This window comes from Phaseolus vulgaris, chromosome 9 (genome assembly GCF_051622355.1).
Source record: "Phaseolus vulgaris cultivar YP4 chromosome 9, ASM5162235v1, whole genome shotgun sequence".
Lineage (NCBI taxonomy): Eukaryota > Viridiplantae > Streptophyta > Magnoliopsida > Fabales > Fabaceae > Phaseolus > Phaseolus vulgaris.
Window position 1 is genome coordinate 16,737,033 of NC_143506.1, and position 23,528 is coordinate 16,760,560.

The following is a 23,528-nucleotide window of genomic DNA, read 5'->3' on the forward strand; positions in this document are numbered from 1 at the left end:
AGCCTATTTTCCAAAACAAACTTATTTCAATTAGTTTTTCTTATCTCACATAATTACTTTACTTTTTAATTGGAAATTATTTGTCTTTAAATTATTTTTTCATCATAAAAGTATAAAAATAAACAAAAAAATGGGTAGATTTTATTTAGACTTTTTAGTTAGAATGATGATTTTTTAAATCATAAATATAAGTTTTAATTCTTATAATAATTAACTAAGTATTAAAATTGACTATCTTTCTTTAAATGTAAAATCTTATAGAAAATCCTTTATCGGTTGAAAATTGCAAAACGTTATTAACTTAAGGAAAAAACTTACCGTTTAACTTTAATTAAGTTGTTTAATTTACATTTTCATGTCACAAAATTAGGGATTTGATTGGTAATTTAGTTTAACTTATCTGTTCTTGTAGTGACTTAACAGCAAGCTACTACCAATTTTTTTTTATATATTTATATGATATTTGTATAAATTAATTAATTTTATTGATGTATTTTTTATATTTATATGATATGATATTATTGATAGCTTTTTTTTCTAATGTGTAATTGATCAGGAATATAAACCTCTATTAAATGAAATTTTTATTTACTGTAACGTGTTAATGTGCAATTGATCTATGATTAGATATTTAAAAACACTTCTGTTGTAAAAAAAGATAAGAAGATAACGTAAATAAAAATTAAAGTTATAAAAAAACAACACAAAATCTAGTACGTAGGTAAATCTTAAGTTGATATAATATTAGTTAATGCTAACTATAAAGTTATAATATTTTCAATCAGGGATCAAATTGTAAACATTGTACATTATATAAGGAAATTAAGACTATAAAGAAATATAACAAATTTATCGTATAAGATTATTTGAAAATATAAAATTAATAATAAACAGATGGTACAAGGCATATCCATCAAAAGGTATAGTAATCAGTTAGAAACTGAATTTTTTTTTTATCGAAATTGTAACATCTCTAAATATAAATTAATATTATATATATAATAGAAAATAACTTACAAATGAAATTTACTTTTCACATAAATATCAATTATTTTATTGATAATAACTAACTCTGTAAAGTATCGGAATGGTATTAGATACATGTAAGTACAATATATTAACTAAATTCTAAAACATCAACTAAAACCAGTTATAAAAAAATTCATGAAAAAAAATTCAATTTTTAAATATAACAAATAATTAGTTTCTGTGAGTAAATTATAAAATATTTTAAAAACTAAAAAATAATTTTTAAATTAATTTCTATTATTATTAAATAATTTTTAAATTGATATTTAATTAGATACTAATTTAAAAACTATTTAACAATAATAAAAACTAAATCAATATTGTTTTTCAATCAATGTTGATCAGTTATTTGTTTTACTAATATACGTTAAGATTTTTTTTTTATTAATATTAATTATTTTTTTCTATTATTACGTTACGATTGTATCATTTATCTATTTGAAATTATCTTTCTGTTAGTTAGTGTAGGAAACAATTATTTATCTGTTAACATTAATCATAATTTTCTTGTTGGGACTATTTTCTGTTTATTAATTATTATAGTTACTTTATATTTTTTATTTATTTTTATTTGTCCAAAGTTAGTAAAAAAACTAATGTCCACTAGGAAAAGTATCAAGATTAAGATTTTTCCTAGTTTGATTTTTTTTAGATATCAATAAAAAATGTTTCTAAAAATGGTCTTGATGTTAAATAAAATAATTGTAATCGATATTAATTAAAAATAACTTCAATTGATATTAATCAACAAAAATCTTTATCAACGTATTTTGAAAACCGTCTTTGAAAATTTTGGTAAAAAAAATAATCTCAACGCTTATTAATTAATTGAAATGCATCCCGGGTTAATTTTTTTAATATGAACTATTATTTAATGTTAGACTTTTTATATTTAATGATAAGGGGAACACTTTATCAAAATAAGAAAATTTAAATTCAAATTTAATAAGAGTAATTGTTTCTTTAAATAAAATAGTAGAAAATAAATCAATTTAAATAAAAGTAATTCAAATTTTATTTATTGCATGAAAATTGACTAATAGATTTTTATCTAGTCTGTTTTTAAATTTTTTTATGAATATTTATAGTTTATCTATATGGTATCGTTTTTTTTTGTTAACATATGAGTTTTGGTCTAATATCTCATATTTTTGTATTTTTATTTTTTTTATGTGATGGGAGATGATGGTTGTTACTTGAGATGTCAACATAGGTGAGATGTCAAGTTGCATAATAATACCTAACATGAAAACTTTTATAAAAAAAAAAAAGGATTCAAGTCTAATGTGTTTTACTCTTATTTGGATGAGTTTTTATAAGAGAAAATAAAATAAACTTATCTATAAGTTAAAATAACTAAAATAAAATTAAAAAAACTTATATAAAAACTTTTATAAAATAATTTATATATAATTGAATTTTAATTTTTAGTAAACTACAAAATTAACATTATGTTAGAATGCACTTGAAATTAATAAAATAACAAAGTTTTCAAAATCATATATGAATATTAAATTTAATCCTTAAAATTATAATAGAAAATTAAATTGATGTTGCAAATAAATAAAATCACAAAAAATGTAGATTATTCAAATACATGTGAAACATTTATAATAGTTTTTTTTTAATAATATTTTTTCATGTGATGTGATGACAGATGATTGTTGTTACTTAAGTGTCTGTAACACCCCATAATTTACATATAACTATTACAATATCAGTTCTACCAGTTTCTATATAAACTTGGAGTTTCTCAAAATATTCCTAATACATGATTAGGATTTATAGAAATACAAATATTTACATATCCACAACTCAAAATGAAACTTTGAAACCTCTAAGGCTCTCCTGTACATCTGCTCGTGTACATAGTACAGTCATTGCAGTTTAAACACAGCAAGAAAAGCAAGGTTAAGCTAGTGAAAATAGAATTTTAGAATATACACAATTAAATCAAAAGAGAAAACCAAATTACATGATCAATTTCTCAAATTATTCAATTTTCTTCAAATCTCAACAATAAACAATCACATAGATTTCACATGGATCTACACATCCAGAATATTCAACAAACAATGTCCCGGAAGACCCGTATTAAGTAAGTCCTACCAGAGACTAACATCTGATCCAAAGATTACTAGCGAATCCAACAGAAAGGATAAGGGTAAGTTCAATACAACCCAAGCCGTGCATCTCATATGTCACGGTGTGCATGAACTCCCCCATCAGCTTCTCACCACCTGATATCTTAGTCTATGTGACTTAGATCATCAGTGAAGCTCGGAGATATCTGTTACCACATAGGCATCAATACTTAATACACAACAAACATCAGTCCATACATTATCCCAAATGTATGAATTCAATTCCATATCATTCTATCATACAATATCATTCAAAAAGTTATCCACAATATTCAAAAGTTTATTTGACATAAAAAAATAACACTTTAATATTAAATCATCAAAACTCAATATTTCCACAAATTTAAATAATATATAAACAAACAACCCAATGTAAATAAACACATAACATCCCTGCAAGAGAAATTGAATATTGGGACGTCCCTTCCGCATTCAGATCTTCTATACTAGGGTGCTATTAAAAATTAAATTTAGCTTCCCTTACCTCAATTGCTTGCTTTCCAAGTAACTTTTAGAATTTTATTCCCCACCATTTGGATAAGCTTCAAGATTTAATGCAAATTATCCAAACAGAACAAAATTTCAGTATATAATAGAATAAGTTGAGAGGATTAAACTTCTCAATTGACCCCACCAAGATTGATGACTAAATCCTAAGGAAAAACAGAAAACAAAGGATATTTAGAGTAAAAATGAACTTATTCTGTTTGAAAATCTGATCAGGTAGAAATATTCCTTAACTCCTCAGCTACAGCGTGGTATGATCATATTCTAAAATAGATGAAGATTGGGAGAGAAATTAAGAGAGAGGGAGAGAAGAGAATATTAAGAGAGAGAGTGAAAGAAGAAAAATGAAGGCACATGGGGTGTGTAGCTTTTTTTTTTTAAAAAAAAAGCGTTGTTACAGTGTCAACTTAGCTGAGATGTCAAGTTACACAGTGATAATGTTAAAACAAAAACAAAAAACTCTAATTATTAGATTTGTTGCTGACTGACCTCATTTACAGTTTCCAAACCTTCTTTCTCAATACTAAAGATAAAAGTATGGTGACCAAAATATAAAATATGTGTAATAGTTATAAACCTCTATTTATCATAAAGTTCGATCGTATACATATTCTCCAAATTATGAATAAGTTAGTATAAGTGATAGTAATTATTGTTGCAAAGTACTATTATTATTATTATAGGAAGAAACTTCACTTGTATTATTCTCTTCATCCTCAATCTTTATTCTTGTCGTTCTTTCAATTTTATAGATAAAAATATCTGCAATAACATTTCGATGTTTAAGTCAATTTAAAATATAAGAGGAAAGTTTCAAGATGAGAGTTTCATTCCATTTTTTATAGAAATGATTTCATATTTATAGTTATAATTTTAGATCTAGACACTAATTATTAATCTGTCTGCTAATAGTTATTTTGATGTCATTACTACATGATATTTGTTTAATGGCATTGCTAATTAATTTGTGGGATGTGAAATGGACTGATCAGGGAACCGGCTAACCAAGTGCTTAGATGTAAGAGAGTGCTCAAACTTCCGGTAGTGCACCAATAAAATAAATGAATCATAATTTTAAAGACTTAATTACAGTTAACTTTTTAATTCACTTACCAAATATAAACATAATGTAGGAGAAAAATAGACTCATTAGACGTTTATAATTAGGATCCAATTTGTTTAATTATTACAAATTGAATGAGTAAATTGATGGATGATTTATAATTTTAAAGGCTATTTTTCATTTTATTTATTTCAAGAACTAGTTTAATTTTTATTACAAATTGAACATAATGATAACACTGTTGAAAGAATTTATGGCGAGGAGAAACTTCCTATTCTGCAATTTTTAAGAGTATATTAATCACTTTCTCTCACCCTTTCTCTCTTGGGCACACCATATATAAAAATGTGACTCCAATGTTTTTCTAGTATTTTTTTTAATACATTTGTGATAATATTTTCTTAAATAATTGTTGGGATGCTGGGGTGTAAAAAGAAAATTTGTTGTCATGCGTGGTTAATTCAAGCCCAGCCCATTTCCGTTTGGTTTTCTCCTCGGTGATGCTGTTTGAAAGAAGAAGACAGTTAGGTGTGATTGTTTAGTTCCTTTACTAACTCTTTTTCGTATATTTCTTTTAGCACCTAGGTAATTTCTGTGTGAAAAAAATCTAAATTATGAAGAGTAAAATTCTTTGTAATATAAACATCTATTTTGAATTTTGAATTGTGCAATTACACAATCGAAAAGAATATTTCCAATTATACAATTCAAAATACTAAAAATATTCTTTAGATTATATAATAGAAATGAAAATACATTTGAATAAAAAATATATTAGAAATTAGAGGATCCAAAAATATATTGTAAATTACAAGATCTACAATATATTTAGAAGTTACTCGTAACGAATATTTAAAAATATAGTAATTGAATTTAAAATATATTTGAGTTGATAAAAGTGAAAAAGAAACGATGATGTAGAGATGAAGTAGCCTCTTTATTTTGTTTCGCCATCTGTGTTGTGTCCCAAAGCAAACGCACTATACTGTATCTACAGTGTACATAGCACAAGAATAACACCACTTCAATTGTTCGTTTTTCATTGGACTAAACACGTGTACACAGTACATAAAACAAACGCACTGCGCTCGCGGCTTTTCTTAGCCACGTTGCCGCTTCTACTCTTAACGTGCGCCCCTCCGCCGTACCCACGACGGCACGGATTCCATCTTGTCCGATCCGATCGCCCGAACCCTAGTTCTCAGTGGTTCCCTCACTTTCACTTCGCATCACAATTCCAATTCCCATCGCTGAACTCGGATGATCATATTATGATCTTCAATTTGTAGAAACAGAGAGCTAATTCTTGACTTGACGACGGCGAATACGATGCAGAGACGAAGTCCTCCGAAGCACAGGCACGATGGAACTTCGCCGCTGCCTCTCGGCATGGATTGGAGCCCCGCGCCTCGGAAATGGGTTAGTTGTCTTATTCTTCTGGTGTAATTTTAGTTTTATTTGCGCGATTGAATGAACGAGTTCCGTTTTCATCGATCGACGACCTTGTTAATAGTTTTCTCACTTTGTCCGTGACGATCAAAGAGTTAATTGTTGCTCCCTAGGTCTCTATTGTCGTGATTTGATTGATGCGCGTGATCGTGATGAACTGTGTTTTACAAGCATCGTAAGTGTGAATTTTATTCAGCGTATAGGGTGTGCCATTTTTGTGTTTGAATGCAACGGGGACCCTTGTTTTAGTTACTTTTATCTTTAGGCCGAGGAGATCATTGCTTCTCAATCACTTAGAGTTAGAAGTCCTCTTTCTTATGTTATGTTCCCATGTTTGGCAAGAGAGTGGAGAAATTATTGCATTATCCGTGATCACCATGTGTCAATGGTGGTGCCCAATCTCCACGTGAAGCTTGGCTGAGATTTATAAACTCTTCCTCGTAAATTGAAAAAATCGCTGTTGTATGTCAAATGGAGATTGACCAGAACTATATGGTATATGACGGTATAACTTCGCATAAAAGGAAAGGAAAATTGTCTCAAACTCATTTGGGCCATTGGAAAGTCTCATATGCTTCCCTCATTTCCTGAGATGCAATTTATATGCCTATTGTGGAATTTCACTAATGCTAATCGGTTTTAAGAAGAAATCTAACGTGACATCAAACCAATAACTCATTTTCTTTGCTTCTATGGTCTGTGGAACAGATCTCTATTGTTTCTGTAGTTTTTTTAGTTTCCTTTCATGGAAAGTCCTGCATAGTATGTCCAATTACTTGGATGCAGTTTACATACCTACTGAGCAATTTCATTTAGTATCAATTGGTTTTAAGGTTAAATACAACATGTTTTCATAGCCTGTGGTTAATTTTTGTTGCGTCTGTGGTTCATGGACGTGATCTCTACCGCTTTCACAGTTTCCTTCCATGTAAATCCCACACAGACTGCCTTCTGTTAATGTGGCGTAGTTTATTGATGTGTAAATAAAAATAAGGCAAGGATGTTAGTTAGTAAGTCAGTCAGTCAGTTATTGTTAGTTCTAGATGTTTGGTAGCTGCCTATAAATAAGGGACGTTGTTGTATTCTAGACAGCTGAATCTAGATTGAGTGTTAGTGACAGAAATGCGATGCACAAATTCTTTGACATCACTGTTCCCTACTCTTTCCCTGAAACTGCCCTATTCTTTTTTGTTCTCTCTTCTCTTCTATCTCTTTCTTTCTGTTTCTCTCTCCGTCTTTCTGTTTCTTTCATCAATCTCACCTAAATTGGGATGGTCAATTTTTGAGAGTAGTAGTAATTGAGGCAACAATTTCCAGAAACATTCCAGCTCTCAAGGGGTGATTTAGGAGTGCAAGCAACATATCAAAGGTAGAAATTCCTCTTTTGGTGGAGAAAGATGATTCAAGAGGTCCAGTATTTTATTGAACACTGTGATACATGTGCACAATGTACATAAGATATTTACTGCCCTTGGACTTTTGCTGTCTCATCCTATTGCTAGTCAGTTTTGGGAGAGTATTACAATGGATTTTATTGAGAGCCTTTTCAAATCCAATGGCATGGATACTATTTAGGTTATTGTAGTTTGCATGAGAAAGTATGCTCATCCTGTTTTCCTTTCATATGCAACACTTGCTTAGTATTTCATGGATCAGATTTACAGACCACAGGGAAGAACCATTGCGCATAAGGAATTTAGTGGTGGATGCACTTGACAGAACATTTGCAGTCAGAGAATCAATGATAGGAGTTCTTAAACATCAGTTACAAATTGCTGCAAATGCGATTAAGCAAAAGGCAGATTCAAGAAGGTTTTATTGGGATTTACAGATTGGACAGTGGGTGCTTTTAAAGCTTCAGCTCTATTGACAGATTTCTGAAGCAGCAAGATGCTCTGAAAGCTTGCTACTAGGTACTATATGGTCCTATAAGATTCTGAAAAAGTTGTGCCCATAACCCCCTATTAAGCAGACGTATTCTCCCATTGACTGTTCAGCTATACTAAGTACCATGTTTCCTAAAGAGATTCTAAACAAATGCATGAGGGATGTATAAACACTGAAATTTTGGTGCAGTCTCGTGATTTTCCTGACAAAGCGGCTACTGGGTTTCCTCTATCAAGTTTCAACAAGTCCCTACATTTGAAATGCAAGACCCTTGAGGAGGACGATCTTCTTTTGGGGAAGGGGTATTGATATGTAAATTGAAATAAGACAAGGATGTTAGTTAGCTAGTTAGTCAACTATGGTTAGTTCAATAGCTGTTTGGTAGCTACCTACCTGTAAATAAGGTGGTTGGTTATTCTACTAGACAGCTGAATCTAGATTGAATATTAACAACAGAAATGCAGTAAATATTCTTTGGCTTCTATATTCTCTCCTCTTTACCTGAAACCTCCCTATTATGTTTTTGTTCTCTGTTCTTTTTCTGTCTTTCTGTTTCTTTCTCCTTTTTGTTTCTTTCATCTGTTCCACCTATATCATTTATATACCTACTTTGCAATTTCACTCAATATCAATTGGTTTTTATATGAAATCCAATAGAGTATCAAAACCTATAGCCCATTTCCATTTTTTTTTTGGTTTGTGGAGGGGATTTCTACTGTTTACATAGTTTCCTTCATGAATCACCTAGTTGGCAGGCATCTATGGTGTTTGAAAGTCTCACATCGCTACTTCAATTATTGACATGCAGTTTATATACCTACTAGACAATTTCACTTAATTCCAATTAGTTTTAGGATGAAGCTTAACATGGCAGTTTTTTTCAAAACTCTGCCATTTATAATAATGGTTCTCATAGTTTACCAGCATTACCAAAGGCGAAAATTTCTTGAAATTTTTTACATCATTCTTCTAAGTGGATTAGATGTGTGCAGAGAACACCAACCTAATATTTGCTTGTTCTTTTCACAAGGACAACATATATCAACTGTTTTAAAATCTAAAAAGGTGGATTGCTCTTCATTTCGATTTTTTTGTTAGAATTTTGTCTAGAATCTCTTCAATCTTAATTTGCTAGTACAATTATATCATTTCAAGAATATTTTATGGTATTGAAAGCTAATATTCCGCCCTTTTCCCTTTTTGAGGTATTATTTGATAGCTCATATTTTCTCTAACTTTTATCTCTAGAATTCTTTTTGTGCAATTAATTTTATCATAATTTTTTTATTTGACTTCCTTCTAATTCTGAAGTCCCTATTGTACAGAATGGGCAAGATACAGTATGGCCACACAATCATCGTACTGGTTGGAGTTATTGTGTCACGATACCTTCTTGGTCCTTTGTTCCAAAATCAAGGAATTCAGATCCTGTAGTGGTAAAGTTTATCAAGATCCAAATTTTCATTCATGGCCAGATTTAAGATTAATGTTGTACCACTTTTCTAGTTTGGATTTGTTAGGATTAGAAGTATATACTCAGTCTGAAGCAAGTGGAAATTATCATATACTTAGTCAGTTTAGAAGTTCTGTTTAAATTAGTGTGTTTTAAAGTAATTGCAAGCATGAGGAGAATTGTGCAGAATTTCTTTCCAGAGATGCAGTGAAAGAAACAACGAGTGTTGAAGGAGTTAATAATATTTCAATAAACCTAATTATAATGTTTGACCATTGTGGGAGTTTCCTTTATAGTGTAGTATGCATGGCACTATAACATCCAATTTGAAAGAAAGATTAAATTGAAGTGTATTTCCAACTTCCATTCATTTATAGTTTGTGGTGTAACGATGGCTTCTTTGTGAATGTTCATTTTTAACATCATTAAGGGACAGTTCTACAGGGTTCAAGTTGGTGTACAGTCACCGGAAGGGATTACAAGGCTCCATGGAGTATTAAGAAGGTTCAATGATTTTTTAAAGTTGTTTGCTGATGTAAGTTTACTCATTTTAACTGCTGCTTTTTTATCTTTTCATGTATCTGTACTTCATCCCCGATTCTGATAACTGATTTTTTATTTAAGCATTATTATCTCTACACATATTGATTGGTACCCATTTTTGTGTTTAACACTTCCATAAAACCATTGAATTTACTATAATGTAAATGTAGTAAGGGACAAGCAAAATCTTTAAGAAGAAATATGTAAACTTATTTGATTGGGGTCTCTGTCCATGAAGTGAAAACAAGCAGGAATGTCCGTCAACAGTGGTGAAAGAGTTCAGTTTTATCCATTTGGGCTGTATTCTTAATTCATAGAAGATGAATGGCCCTAATTTTGTTTTCATAAACAATCTAGCTCTTTTACTTTGTTAGGTAAATTTGAAATATCCTTTATCAAATCTGCAAATGGATTTCTTTCTAATTTACATATTAGACATTATAGGAGTGCAGATCGGAAGGTTAACGAGTATCAAGTTTCTATATAAGTATTTTCTATCCCAAGAAAAACGATAGAATAAGGTGCAGTATGGAAGTTTCAAAATAGGAAACTTTGCCATCATATTGTCAAACTTCCAAATTAGAAACTTTACAAGATCAAACAAAATTGAACATATTTCACGAGAAAACACAGACATGGATGGAAAATTTTGAAAATAGAATGCCTTGCAATTAATGGACAACAATGGTGGCCTCACAAATACATGAGAGAAGCCAACCCTTTTTTGCACCAATGGTAGATACAGATAAGAGTCTTCTTCAAGAAACTGGGAACTCTGTTAACGTTTCAATTATTTCTTAATTCTGAGAATAATTTTGATTGTCAGATGAGAATAGAATCAGTGGGTTATAATTTATAAATGTTTTAAGAAGTATATAGCCTGTGTTTGCACTTGTGTGTGTATGATACATAGATAAATATTTTGCATGTGTTTGTGCTTTGTTTGGGTTACACTGATTTCTAGACTTTTGCCACATGCTATCTTTGTAGCTTAAAAAGGAGTTTCCCAGGAAAAATATCCCTCCAGCACCACCCAAGGGACTCTTGCGATTGAAAAGCAGAGCTTTGTTAGAAGAGGTTGGAAATGTCTTACTACAGTACCAATTATTTTGTCTATGGCATTATTATGGATCTGCATATTGATCTTTCGTCATGCTTGAATTTTCTTAAGTATAAGAACATACTTGGCCTAAATGCTTAGCTACTGTAGGTTACTAGCACTTAGAGATTTAGGTAAGGTATGTATGTGGTTACTATTGATCAAGCTTACCATAAATAACAGGACACAGTCTTCCATTGAATGGATGGTTTACAAACCTGGGTTTGGATGTAAGTCAGGAAAGGATTTAGCCTCTTGGTGGACTACACCAGCACTATATTTCTAACCCTTATATGACCCTTTTAGATTTGTGTTAAACATAACGCTTGCAGTCTAAATACTTCTTAATCTTTGCCATTATCTTTTAAAAATGGGCCCCATCAATGTATTTACCCAAAAAGATGATAAATTATTTGCTTTTGGATTTTTGCTAGACCTCATTATATTTTATTCACCAAATTCTTTTATTGAATCCCTCTCTATCTACTTAATTGCTATCTTTTTCTCTTTGACCTAACAACAAGAAAAAAATGCCATTTTTGTTCGTGACTGCAACTACTTAAGTTTTCAGCACAATTTTCAATTCAAACTTCTTAATTTTCTGTCCTAAATAAATACTTAAGAACTTTTGTAGAACCAATTTATATCTGAACAACCTCGTATATATTTTTATTTGGTTGTTGAACAATTATTTGAATTGGAAAAGGATGGTCATTGAAATTTTGGGACATGAAAAATGTAGATGAAAATTGCCTCCATATTCTCTTTATTTATGTGGAGTTAAAGAGCTTACAGATTATTTGGTAAAAAAAACCATGAAATACTTATAGCGGGTTTCTTAATATTAACTCGTAGATAGGATTAACTAACTGTAACTTAATCTTAAACAAGGTTATTTGTATGTTCCAATAGCTGTTATCTACACTACTTTAGACAACTGGGCAGGTTGCTCCACCTCCATCTAATTTTATAACCTCCAGTTACAAATTTCATATCACCATTAGATTGAGCTACCTGTGCAGCATGGAAAATTGTGAATGCCAGACTTGAATCACTGGCCGTAAATTTTAAGACATACTTTTGCTACAGAGAAGGTGCTCTTTGGAAGAGTGGATCACGAAACTACTGTCTGACATTGATGTATCAAGATGTGCTGCAGTGGCATCATTTCTCGAACTAGAAGCAGCTGCTAGATTTTGTATGTGATTGTCTTTTGCAGCTTTCATTTAGTTGTCTCATAGATGTTAGTATGGTCTATTTATTTTATACAAAATGATTGCTAGCTTTCCCAAATTTGATACTTTATATCTCATTTAATCACTTCTCAGCATTCCAAGATGCAAGCCAGCAAAATTCTGTAACAGATCCTGATTCTAATAACACGGTTTATTCTGTGCAATCACCTCACCAGTCAAGCTTATCACTACTTGCTGGCAGTTCGTCTGTTGCCTCCGATTATGGTAGTGATACTGCATATGAGCCATCTGACCTAGGAACACCAAGAGTTGGACAGGATGATAATTCTGATGTTGGTACAGATGATCTAACATTAGATGAAGATATGTCAAATCCAATAGAAAAACTTGTGAAATATGGCATATCAAATATTGACGAAGGTTTGTTTATGGGTCAGACTATTCTAGAGCAATTGGAAGGCCTTCCTAGGCATAAAGCAAATGCCAGACATGTGAACTATGTTACACAGAAGGACAGAAATAATGGAAATTTATATGATTCTTCACTTTTAGCTAATAATACCATGGAACTTTTCTCTGAGCCTGGGCATGCCAAGGTTGTTGGTCATGTTCGTAAGCTTTCAAATGATAGTTTTGGAAGTGATGGAAGTTCATTACGAGGTAGTGACATCTCTAATTTTGGGATTCCAAATTCCTCTGGTGATGGCTCTCATGACCTTCCTGGATCTGCTTCGGTTTCAAGGGACACAGATATTATGGGCCACACAAAGTTAAAGCCTACTGGTGATACTCAGTTAGTCTTTCCAGTAGATCAACGCAATAAATTGAACAGGATTCTTTCAACCATGCAACGAAGGCTAGGCACTGCAAAAACAGATATGGAGGACCTTATAGTTAGATTAAATCAAGAAATAACTGCAAAGGATTTTCTTGCAACTAAGGTACACGATTTGGCATGCATGTCCTTGTAAATTATTTCATATATATATTAGTTTAATTGTATCTGAGATTGATGAGAGACTAGTCAAGTTGAAGATAATATATCTACAAATCATAGATGTCTGAGTATTTTATGATTCTGTGGCAAGCATACAAGCTGAATCTTTACATGTCCATAACTATTGGATCTGTTCAGGTCAAGGATTTGGAAGTAGAACTTGAAACTACCAAACAGAAAAATAAGGAGAACTTGCAGCAGGCTATTCTAATTGAGAGGGAAAGGTTTACCCAAATGCAGTGGGATATGGAGGAACTTAGACGAAAATCAATGGAAATGGAGATGAAACTAAAGTCAGAATCGGTAGGAAATTTTTGCATTTACTTTACATATATTAAACTTATTTGTAGACCTTGTTGATTTAAATAATGGCTCATGACATAATATCCAGGGGGGGAATTCTTACCAGAATTCAGCAAAGGAATCAATTGTTCACCAGAATGATGTACTGTTACAGAATTTAGAAACTACTAAAGAGCATCTAGAAATGTTGTCAAAACAGTATGGAGAGCTAGAAGCAAAATCCAAGGCGGATGTTAAAGTTCTGGTTAAAGAGGTCAAATCTCTTCGTAATTCCCAAACAAAGTTAAAGAAAGAGCTTAGTGAGTCGATAAAGGAAAACAGTGAAACTGAGGTAGGTTACAAGTCTGCACATATCATATTCTGCAGGAGTTTTTCCCTCAACAGTTCGTGTTTTCCCCCAGAAAATAACTGTCAATTTACTTGTCTTACTTTTGAATTAATATGTCTCTAACTTGTATATACTATGTATTTTCTATGTGGAAAGGAGGGGGAGGGGGTATGAATAACATATTCTTCATTTGAGTGTTCTTGCCTTTAGGTATTGCACTAGACTCTCATTTCTTATGTATTTATTATGCTATGCATTATTTGTTATCTTTACTTCTCCAAGATTTTCTGTTATGTCTGTGTCTCTTCAGTGGGAATTTAAATTAATGTAATGAGCAGATCATTATATTCCTTTTTTTTATTTATGGACTTCAAATCCGTAGTGTATGACATATATGATGATGCTATGCCTTAAATTCTTGTGTATTTAGAAACTACTACTTCACGAAAGAGAGAAGAGGGAACAGGCAGAAGCTGCGCGGAGAAAACTGCTTGAGAAATGCAGGTTTCTTTTCAACCAGCTTCAAGAGAGCAATGTCAGTCTTCCTTATGAATGTGAAGATAGGACAGTCATGAATTCATCGTCATTGAGTGATGCCTTTAATAAATTAACAACATCCGATGACCAAATGGACATCGTACTATCAGAAGTAAGTCATATTTCTGTTTACGTTCTTGCCAGTTAGTGTTGAATTGTGACTACTTTTAATGCAAAGCATTTAGAAACACTTATTTCCAGCAAACTCTCTAATTGCTGAACTTATTTAAATTTGACCAGGTAGAAAACTTAGATAAGGAATATGGAAGTGCGGCTTCCAATGTAGATAAAGCCAATGGCATAAAAGATGGTGTAATCTGTGATGATGAAGTGGGTAAGATCATAGCAGACTTGTTTATGGATAATGTTAGACTGAGAAAACAGACAAACCGTGTCACAAGGCATACTCTGAAATTGGACATGACAGCAAGTGATGATACCCCTTCAATGGAAACTGTATCAAGTATTTAGAAATATATGTGAAGTGCTAATATATGTTCGGCTTTTGACCAAGAGCCACTGTTTCTTTTCCCGGTGGATGATCATTTGCCGTTCCTAATAGGTGAGTTAAATATACACTGAGTGCAGTAGCTCCCCTAATGTATTTCAACTTGTACCAGTTTATCTTCACACGCATATACGAGCCTTGCACCACATTTTTTTGTGAACTTAAAATAATGAAAAGCTGGAACTCATCAAAGTTAAAGTTATGTTTGTTGCCTTTTTATCTTTCGTCTCTATTTTTTGTTTAATAGAAAACGCATTTTATAGCTGTGGTCGTCTCATGGAGAAGCACTGTCAGCGGTATGTGGCCGGTAATCGTCACCCTGATCTTGTCTTGGACCTCATTTTCGAAAATAGATTGTTTTTTTTTTACTTTTCTTTTTCTTTTATTGTTATAAAACATTGATTCAGCATGTTTATTTTACAGTGAACTTCCGAAAATCGTACCTCGTTATGAATTGTTAATGTGATGTTAGATTATTTTAAGATTATTATTTATTATTGTACAAATTTAATTAAAACAACTATCAGAACGCGATGGGTCGACTTTAAGTGTATCAGTTGAATTAGTCATTTGCTATTTGATTTCTTAGCAATCAGTTTAATTTGACTTTGTATAACAACTAACATAAGAACTAATATAAGGAATTCGTTTGATACTTTTTTTATTCAAAGATAAAGAATCATTTTATCAAAACAAAGTTTTTGTGTATTGGAAGGTTTTTTAGGTGAAAATAAACTTGAAAATTGTAGTAAATGCTCTTATTATTATAAGATAACAGCGAAGTACATTATTAAAGAAAGAGAGATTGCTGTGAAATGCTGAAATTGTATAACTGATAGACGAATAAAGTATAATAAGATGTGCTTCTGTTCGATCATATAGATATTCTACTTTGTTATATGAAAATTCAGCGAAAGCTATGAAACTAAATTTTTAAATTAAGACATTAATTTGATATGGTATGTCAAAATTCAAATTTAGATTAATTGGTTTTGAAGTAATTTTAGAACTTAATTTTTAAAAAAGTATACTGAATTTGATATAGTACGTCAATATTCAAAATATAAATTTGTGTTTAAAGTAGGATTAACTCAAATCGAGTAATAAAATTTCATAGGAGTATAAAATATTAAAAAACTCGACAAATTTATTTTAAAACATTCATATCTTTACGAGAAATAAAATAATTACTCTGAAAAATAACGCTCTCATTGTGAGCACACCCTCACATTTATGATATAAGTGAAAAATTAAAAGGTGGCTTATTAATTTAAAATTAACAGTTAAACTAACAAGTGCATAATGAAATAAAACAATGATACAAAAAAAATCTATAGCATATAAAAAGAAATGATGAGAGAAAAAATAGGAACTTAGAAACCTAAACTCTAACGAACTAAAATGTTAAAAGATGTTACCGAAATGAGAAACATTTTTTTCTGTAACAGATATAATTTAGTTAAACAAACTTTTAACTTTATCAAACATATTAGAAGTTAACTTTAAAATCTTAAAAATTCATGCATCTTTATTTTGGTTTTTTCAAGATTTCTTACACTTCGGTTTTCTTTTCATAATTTTTTATAAACCTTTATGGAAGAAAAAAATGATATTTTTTCTATTATCTAAAATTAATTAATTTATACACAAATAAAAAAAATAAGAAACTAAAGGATTTTAACTTCTTAAAAAAAACTAAGGCTCCATTTAGTTTCATGTTAAGAAAGGAAATGCTAACTAAAAACAAGGAAAAACAAACATGAGCTTCTGTGCTAAATTTAGATTTTTTGGGATTTTTGTTATATGCATTATGTAGATGCATTACTTTTAATTAATGTATAAAACAATTTTAACTTAAGAAAAGGTATTTGATTATATATTTTTATTTACTTTCCATACAAGGATATATGGAGAAACTCATATAAGTAAAATTAGTTTAAGGCAAAGTTTCATTGAAATGACTTACCAACAATTCAAATCGGTTATTAAATTAGGATTTCTATGTACTTTTGAAAATTAATTATTTTTATGAAACTAAGGGAAAGTTAATGATTTTCTTTCAAATCCGAAAGTAAGATCCTTATTTTTTTAATGGAATTATAACTTTAATATTCGAATATATAGTTTATGAAAAAGCATTACAAAACAAATAGCAATTCGGGCAGAACCTAATGTGTGATATGTTTTTCAAAATCACGTTTTTCAAAGTCACGTTAATCGTGAATGATGTGTGAAACAAAGATCTAAGCTGCTTATGTGGAAAATAACAAAAACAAACACGTGTCACGTGTGAACGACTAAATTATAGCGTTAAAAGTTGCAAGTCAAATCTAATGCTAAGAATTTTGGAAAATAAATAATGACTTGACTTTTAAAACTTTGCAAGATATATTACCTTTGATAAATTCTACTAAATTAGGTTTCATCGGGCTAAAATTAATAGATTTTATTACTTTAATAGCATGTATTGATAAAAAAACATATTTTCCAAGTAAATAGCTGAAGTACTTAATTGATAAAAAAAAATAGAATTAAAATAATGAAGTGAATGAGCTCAAAGTATAATAAAAGTGATTTTTTTAAAGAAATTGTAATATAATATTTTAATTTGAAGAAATGAAGTAAAGTGATTTGGTTATGATGGAATATTGGAAAGATAAATGAAGAAATGCAAGAAGAATCCAACCCTTCCTTGATAATGATTGTTGAAAAGTGTTGGCCATTATGGCTAACATGTACAAGAAGATAAAAAGACATGAATTCCCAGGATGATGATATTTGCCATTTTGCAGAGTCCATGAGCCCAAAACTTATCACATTATGGCCTCTCACACCAACCTTCCTTTTCTATCATCCATCTAAAACATCACATCTCTGCATCAACATGCATATTTACTTTTAGACGAATCATTCATGTTCTTGTAAGGATAGGATAATACCAGAAAAAGCAAAAACCAGTGTTAGATTTCTATTATATAGGTCTTCCCCATCTGCTAAAAGCAACCACATTGCGGCACCCATATTGGCCCCCTCTGCAAATCAAGGGTCACACCAAACCCATAGGGAACTCTCTTTTGGTTTTAGGCTCATAGGTGTATTTCAAAAAGATAACACAGTTTATGCACTTTGTTTACACTTTTCTCTAACCATAAACCATCACATACATATAATAAATTATCACGTTATAGTTAACCCTAAAAGTGCAGCCTCATTTTAGAGGGCGCACTAGCCAAGTGTAGAGCCATGACTTTATGAGATTGCCATAAAAGGTAGCACCAAGGGCCAAAAGTGGTTACAAAAACCAAAAGATGTTGAAATATGTTTACATTGTGATAGCATGAAGCAAAACAAATATAGAGTTATTACTCCAAATTTTTATCTAGTGAAACCATTTATGAGATGAAATTTCCATTGGAGGATTTAGTGGTTGGTGGCGTACCTTTATAACATTTATCTGCTTTACGCGGCTCAACAAGAACATAAAGTGGCTTTCCAATAAGCCTGCACTGCCCCTGAAAAATATTTTTTTTTTTAAATTTCAGCAAAATATCATTTTTCAAAAACAAAATGATGTTTCTGTAACTATAATTAAAAGTAAAATTGAAAACAGACATTTTTTCCCAACATTTAATAGAGAATTCCTTTTGGGTAATTTTGGCATTATGCAGAAGTTGAAAATTTTGTTATTAACCATGAGGACATATATACTGAGATGTAATAAACTGGTGGCTCGTGATCATATAGAGCAATCCAGCAATTTGGTTTTAGAATTTTAAACTAGTGGTAACCTTGAAAAGCATAGAAATTTGTGAGAAAGGTAAATAATTAGTGGGTTACCTTGACATCAGGCACACCAATGACACAAGCACATTCCACTACTTCAGCACCAACACGTTCTACAAAAGAAGTTGAATGAAGGCATATGTGGGGAAGTTGGGACCACATGCATTGAGCCATCAGAAGTGAAATGAAAAAGGAAAGAATATAGAGAAAAAAGTAAGGCCCTCCCCCACCCCAAAAAGAGGCTGCAAATCACCTAGAAGTTTTACTCCTGCTGACAGAGTTCCACCTGTGGCCACCAAGTCATCAATTACTATGGCCCGTTCACCCGGCTGGACAGCACCAACATGCAACTCCAAACAATCAGTTCCGTATTCTAGAGCATATTTTTCTGAAATTACTTCACCTAAACACAAAACCATGTCAATGTTATGTGTGTGGAGGGCCCAATCCATCATTGGTTTCGAATTAATTTAAGATTTCATTCCAGCTGACAGCCATTTGGGGTGTCATTCATTGAGCATTTAAAAGTGCAAATGGAAGGTGATTTGGAAAACAAGTTGAATCCTGATCTATGATAACTTTGACTCCATTCACACCAAAGAGATGAGCATCGTCCATTTAATTAGTTTTGGAGGAACCAATGTGAAATTGATGCTGTCTTTCTCTACTGATTCAGTATGCTATAGTGGTATAGCTAGAATTGCTATTATTACCTGGTTCTGATAACTGAATTTCATGTCACGTTTTATGTTATATACATTTACACAGCAATTTAAACACATCATGACAATAATTACTGATCCCAAATGACTTTCATCTGATGCACGTGCTTCGATATTTAGTACATGGAAGTAAGCTGAAAATGAACTATATCAGTTTGTACTAGGCGCCTCAAGAAGAATCTGTCGTAAAATTTCTATTACTCAAGCAGTTAACAGGTTAAAAATAAACATGAATGGCAATGCTGAAAAAACACATCTATCCCCATCTCAAGCAAAATTATTGATCAGAATATACAGAAGTAAGCCTTTTGTTTAACCCAGTTTCCTTAAATTAAACGCAGTCATTGCTTCAATTTTAGATCTTGATGCACCAAATAGTAGAAATTTAGACAAGATGGCTCAGTGCAGATCAGGCAATGTAACCCCCACTGTTGTTTTGGCCATAGTTTGGTACTTTCAAGTCTCAAATTTGACCGAGTTTGTCAAGTTTCAACTTTGACCCATGTTTGGACACAATCTCTTATTCAACATTCAACAAAACACAAATATACCTGGCAGCTTCCGTGGTTTGCGTAAGGGGACAAACTTTGCACCAATGCCCAACGCAACTGAAGGACCAAACAAGAATCCCCTTGCCTCAATTCCTACATGTAAGTCAAGTTCATTAATAATCAACACAAAAACCAACCAAAGGCAACAACCGCAGCAATTGCCATTAAATCTACCAAGCCCCTTCATTAGTTGATGGGTCATTGTTAAAAATGACAACCATGACTCCATTTATTTTCTCCAATAGGCTATCATGACAAGATATGTATGTGGCCTAAATTGAGGTCCATTCTTATTTCAGTCAAAAATCAGAATCAGAAGACTTCCAAGGTAGAAAATACTTTGAATGTTACAAATGGTGCCAACCCACAACCGTGGCAATATATAATATAATATAATATATATATATAGCCGTAAAAATCAAAACACGAATAAAATAAAATAAAATAACCAAAAACGCGAATAGAAAAGGGGAAAACTGAATGCCAAGCATATTTTATAATAAAATAGGTAGAAAAAACCGCAAAAGAAACATGTTCTTTGAAGCAAAACTTACTCCAAAGAACACCCAAAAATAAAGCCCCGTAATGTTTAAATTTTTAAGAAATAAAAGAACAAGAATCACCAGAGAAAATAAGGAACCAGAACAAGCCGGGATCTCATTCTGCAAAGGAAAGGAGAAACCTTGGTGCCAAAACTACCACCCCATAAAATTTTAACTTCACATTCTGAACCTTCACTTAAAAAAAAAATAATCTCTGCTCTCATAGCAACAAGAGGGTACAGAAAAAAAAATGTTTTGTTTTAAATAGTAGCGGACAGTGTGGAAGAGAAGGTGATGGAAGAGTACAGTACGGTACCGGCAACAACGGAAATGTGCATGTCTCTGTAACGATCGACAAAAATGTCGACCGTGTCTTTAAACGCCTTGTGATCCAACAGCAATGTCGTTATGTCTTGGAACATTATTCCTGCGAATTTCACCACCCCCATTAATTTAATCCACCAAAACACACTCCTTAAAATAAACAAAACTAAATAAATGGTTGCAGATCTGTTGGGTAAAAGTTCAAACCGCAGCAACAAAACAAGAAAAGATTTTCAATAAAAACAGGAAGAAGAAGAAGAAGGAGAGGAGGCTGCAAATGAAGGAAGCTTTGTAATATAACAAATAAATAAAAAATAAAATAAAATAGTTGGAAAATTATAAGAGTGAGAGAGATATAGACCATGTTTGGGGAAGTGAGGGACGACTCTGATGGCTTGGGAAATGGCTTGAAGTCTGGGGTCTCCCTTAAGGCCATTCTCTTCTGCAAACATTTTTGTGGGTTGTGTTGTTTTGTGTTGGTGTTCTCTGGGTTTGGTTTTGTATAAAGTGAGAGTGTTGTGTTGTGTTGTGGTGTGTGTGATGTGTAGAGAGATTGAAAAAGGTGATTTGCTTTGGGGCTTTTTGTGTGTTCCCTCCGAAACTGTTACTGATGCTGCTGCTATTACTTTTTTGTTGGTATGGAAGAAGAGCGAAAGCTTTGGCTGTGAGTGTTAAACTTACAAAGTGTGGGCATTTTGTTTGAGCTTATTTATTTATGTCCAGCGTCACTCCCAACCCACCACATTCTAACTCAACAACTCATTATCCTCACGCGATTTCCCAACCCCTTCCTCACACGCTCTTCCTAATTAATTCATTTCTTAAACTGCATTCAATATTTATTTTATCTAATAAATACTTTTCCACTGTTTCATTCTTTTAACTATAATAAACACTCTTTATTTCATTTATGACTATTTAATTCCATTAAATATTTTTCTACAACATTGTCTATGTTCATTGTATTTAACTTTAATCATACTATTTAATTGAAGATATTCATTATTCCTGTAAACAAATAACGAGTTTTGAGCGTATATTAGTAAACATTAGAAGAAGAAATGAAATAAAAACCAATTTTTACAAACCAGAATAATTAGTTGTAATAGTAACTAAATTAGAGACCATTTTAGAAACTAACAAAATTTTTTGTATTAGTTTCTATTATTGTTAAATAGTTTCTAAATTGGTATCTAATTAACCACTAATGTTTTTGCTACCAAATTTAGAAACTAAATAATTGGTAGTTAAAACCTTGGTTGCTAATTACATACCAATTTAGAAACTATTTAAAAATAATAGAAACTAATTTAGAAACCAAACATTCTAAAATGGTCTCTAATTTAGTTACTAATGCAACTAGTTATTTTTTATCCCTAAAAATGTTTATATTTCATGATTTTGTTGTAGTGAAACTTAGAAAAAATAGTTTAATTTATTATTAATTTAATAATAATTTTTTTTTATAAAAGTTTTCATGTTATGTATCATTATGCAACTTGACATCTTAGCGAGGCTGACACCTCACGTAACAACAATAATCTGTCATCACATGAAAAGTATTACTAAAAAAAATATAAAAAAATACAAAAATATGGGGAAACTAGACCAAAACCCACATGTTAGCAAAAACGATACATAGGTAGACTATACTTATTCATAAAGAATTCTAATAACTTTTACTTTGAATTATAATCAGTTATAATATAATGTAATTTATTATTATCAATTTGAATAAAAATAATCTAATATATTTTAAAATAATTAATTACTATATTGTAAATATATTTTTTAAGACAATTTCAAGAAGAGTTAAAAATTAAAATTCAATCTAAGAAAATGGAATAACGCGTACAAACTTACAAAAAAACTAATATTAATGCACAATTTACAAACATCATACATAATAAAAAGAAAAAATATGTATATAATTATTCAAATCTTGATAAAAAACTATTAGAGTCTTTAGTGGATACAATTAGATGTAATAATTATTTTATTCTATTATAATTTAATATTTTTTGCGCCAAGATGATATAATAATATTATTTTCTACTTAAGTTAAAGTTATTAAAACAGTATAAGTTTTCTCTATATATAATACTTCACATAATTTAAATTATAATGGTAATTAAAAATAATTTCTTATTATTCAAATATATTTGTAAAGAAAGAATTTCCACCGTGATATTAATTTTACAAAAATTATATAATTTATTTATTACTTTAAAAAAAATATATATAATATAAAATAATTTTTTGTATAATTTCGCTAACACTAAATTATATTATAATATATATCTTAATTTTTTTGACATGTTATCTCATGCGTGTTTATATATATAATTGTCGTCGTTGATAAATTCAAACTATATTATTTTTAGAATATTAAATTAAATAATTATTATTTAAATATATTTAAGATATTAACTATAAATTTTGTTTTATATTATAAAAATGGTTATATAGATCAAATATAGTTTTGTATAATTTAGTTAATATTTATTTTTTAATATTTTTTTGTAACTCATTAAAAAAAAAAATTAAATTTCCAAATTAACAG

At 30.7% G+C, this 23,528-nt stretch overlaps 2 protein-coding genes across 3 annotated transcripts; one reads left to right on the forward strand and one right to left on the reverse strand.

The window, feature by feature from the left end:
* Positions 1–5,662: 5,662 nt before the first annotated feature.
* Positions 5,663–15,262, forward strand: LOC137820392 (PX domain-containing protein EREL1). 2 transcript variants are annotated; one of them, XM_068624465.2, is made up of 10 exons: positions 5,663–6,162; positions 9,405–9,515; positions 9,969–10,067; positions 11,066–11,152; positions 12,264–12,372; positions 12,503–13,311; positions 13,506–13,670; positions 13,759–14,001; positions 14,429–14,647; positions 14,776–15,262. In XM_068624465.2, the coding sequence occupies exons 1-10, from the start codon at positions 6,073–6,075 to the stop codon at positions 15,004–15,006; spliced, it is 2,163 nt and encodes a 720-aa protein (XP_068480566.2). In that variant the 5' UTR covers positions 5,663–6,072; the 3' UTR covers positions 15,007–15,262. The 2 variants fall into 2 exon arrangements, with proteins under 2 accessions (XP_068480566.2, XP_090151179.1); XM_090295053.1 differs by having other exon boundaries at positions 5,712–6,162; positions 9,977–10,067.
* A 2,450-nt stretch (positions 15,263–17,712) lies between these two features.
* On the reverse strand, positions 17,713–21,747 carry LOC137823057 (adenine phosphoribosyltransferase 5). Its single transcript, XM_068628169.1, has 7 exons — positions 21,327–21,747; positions 20,958–21,068; positions 20,100–20,192; positions 19,080–19,229; positions 18,881–18,939; positions 18,483–18,555; positions 17,713–17,917 (listed from the first exon to the last, which is right to left on the reverse strand). Exons 1-7 carry the CDS (start codon positions 21,415–21,417, stop codon positions 17,910–17,912), a joined length of 585 nt encoding a protein of 194 aa, XP_068484270.1. The 5' UTR covers positions 21,418–21,747; the 3' UTR covers positions 17,713–17,909.
* Between the last annotated feature and the right edge of the window lie 1,781 nt (positions 21,748–23,528).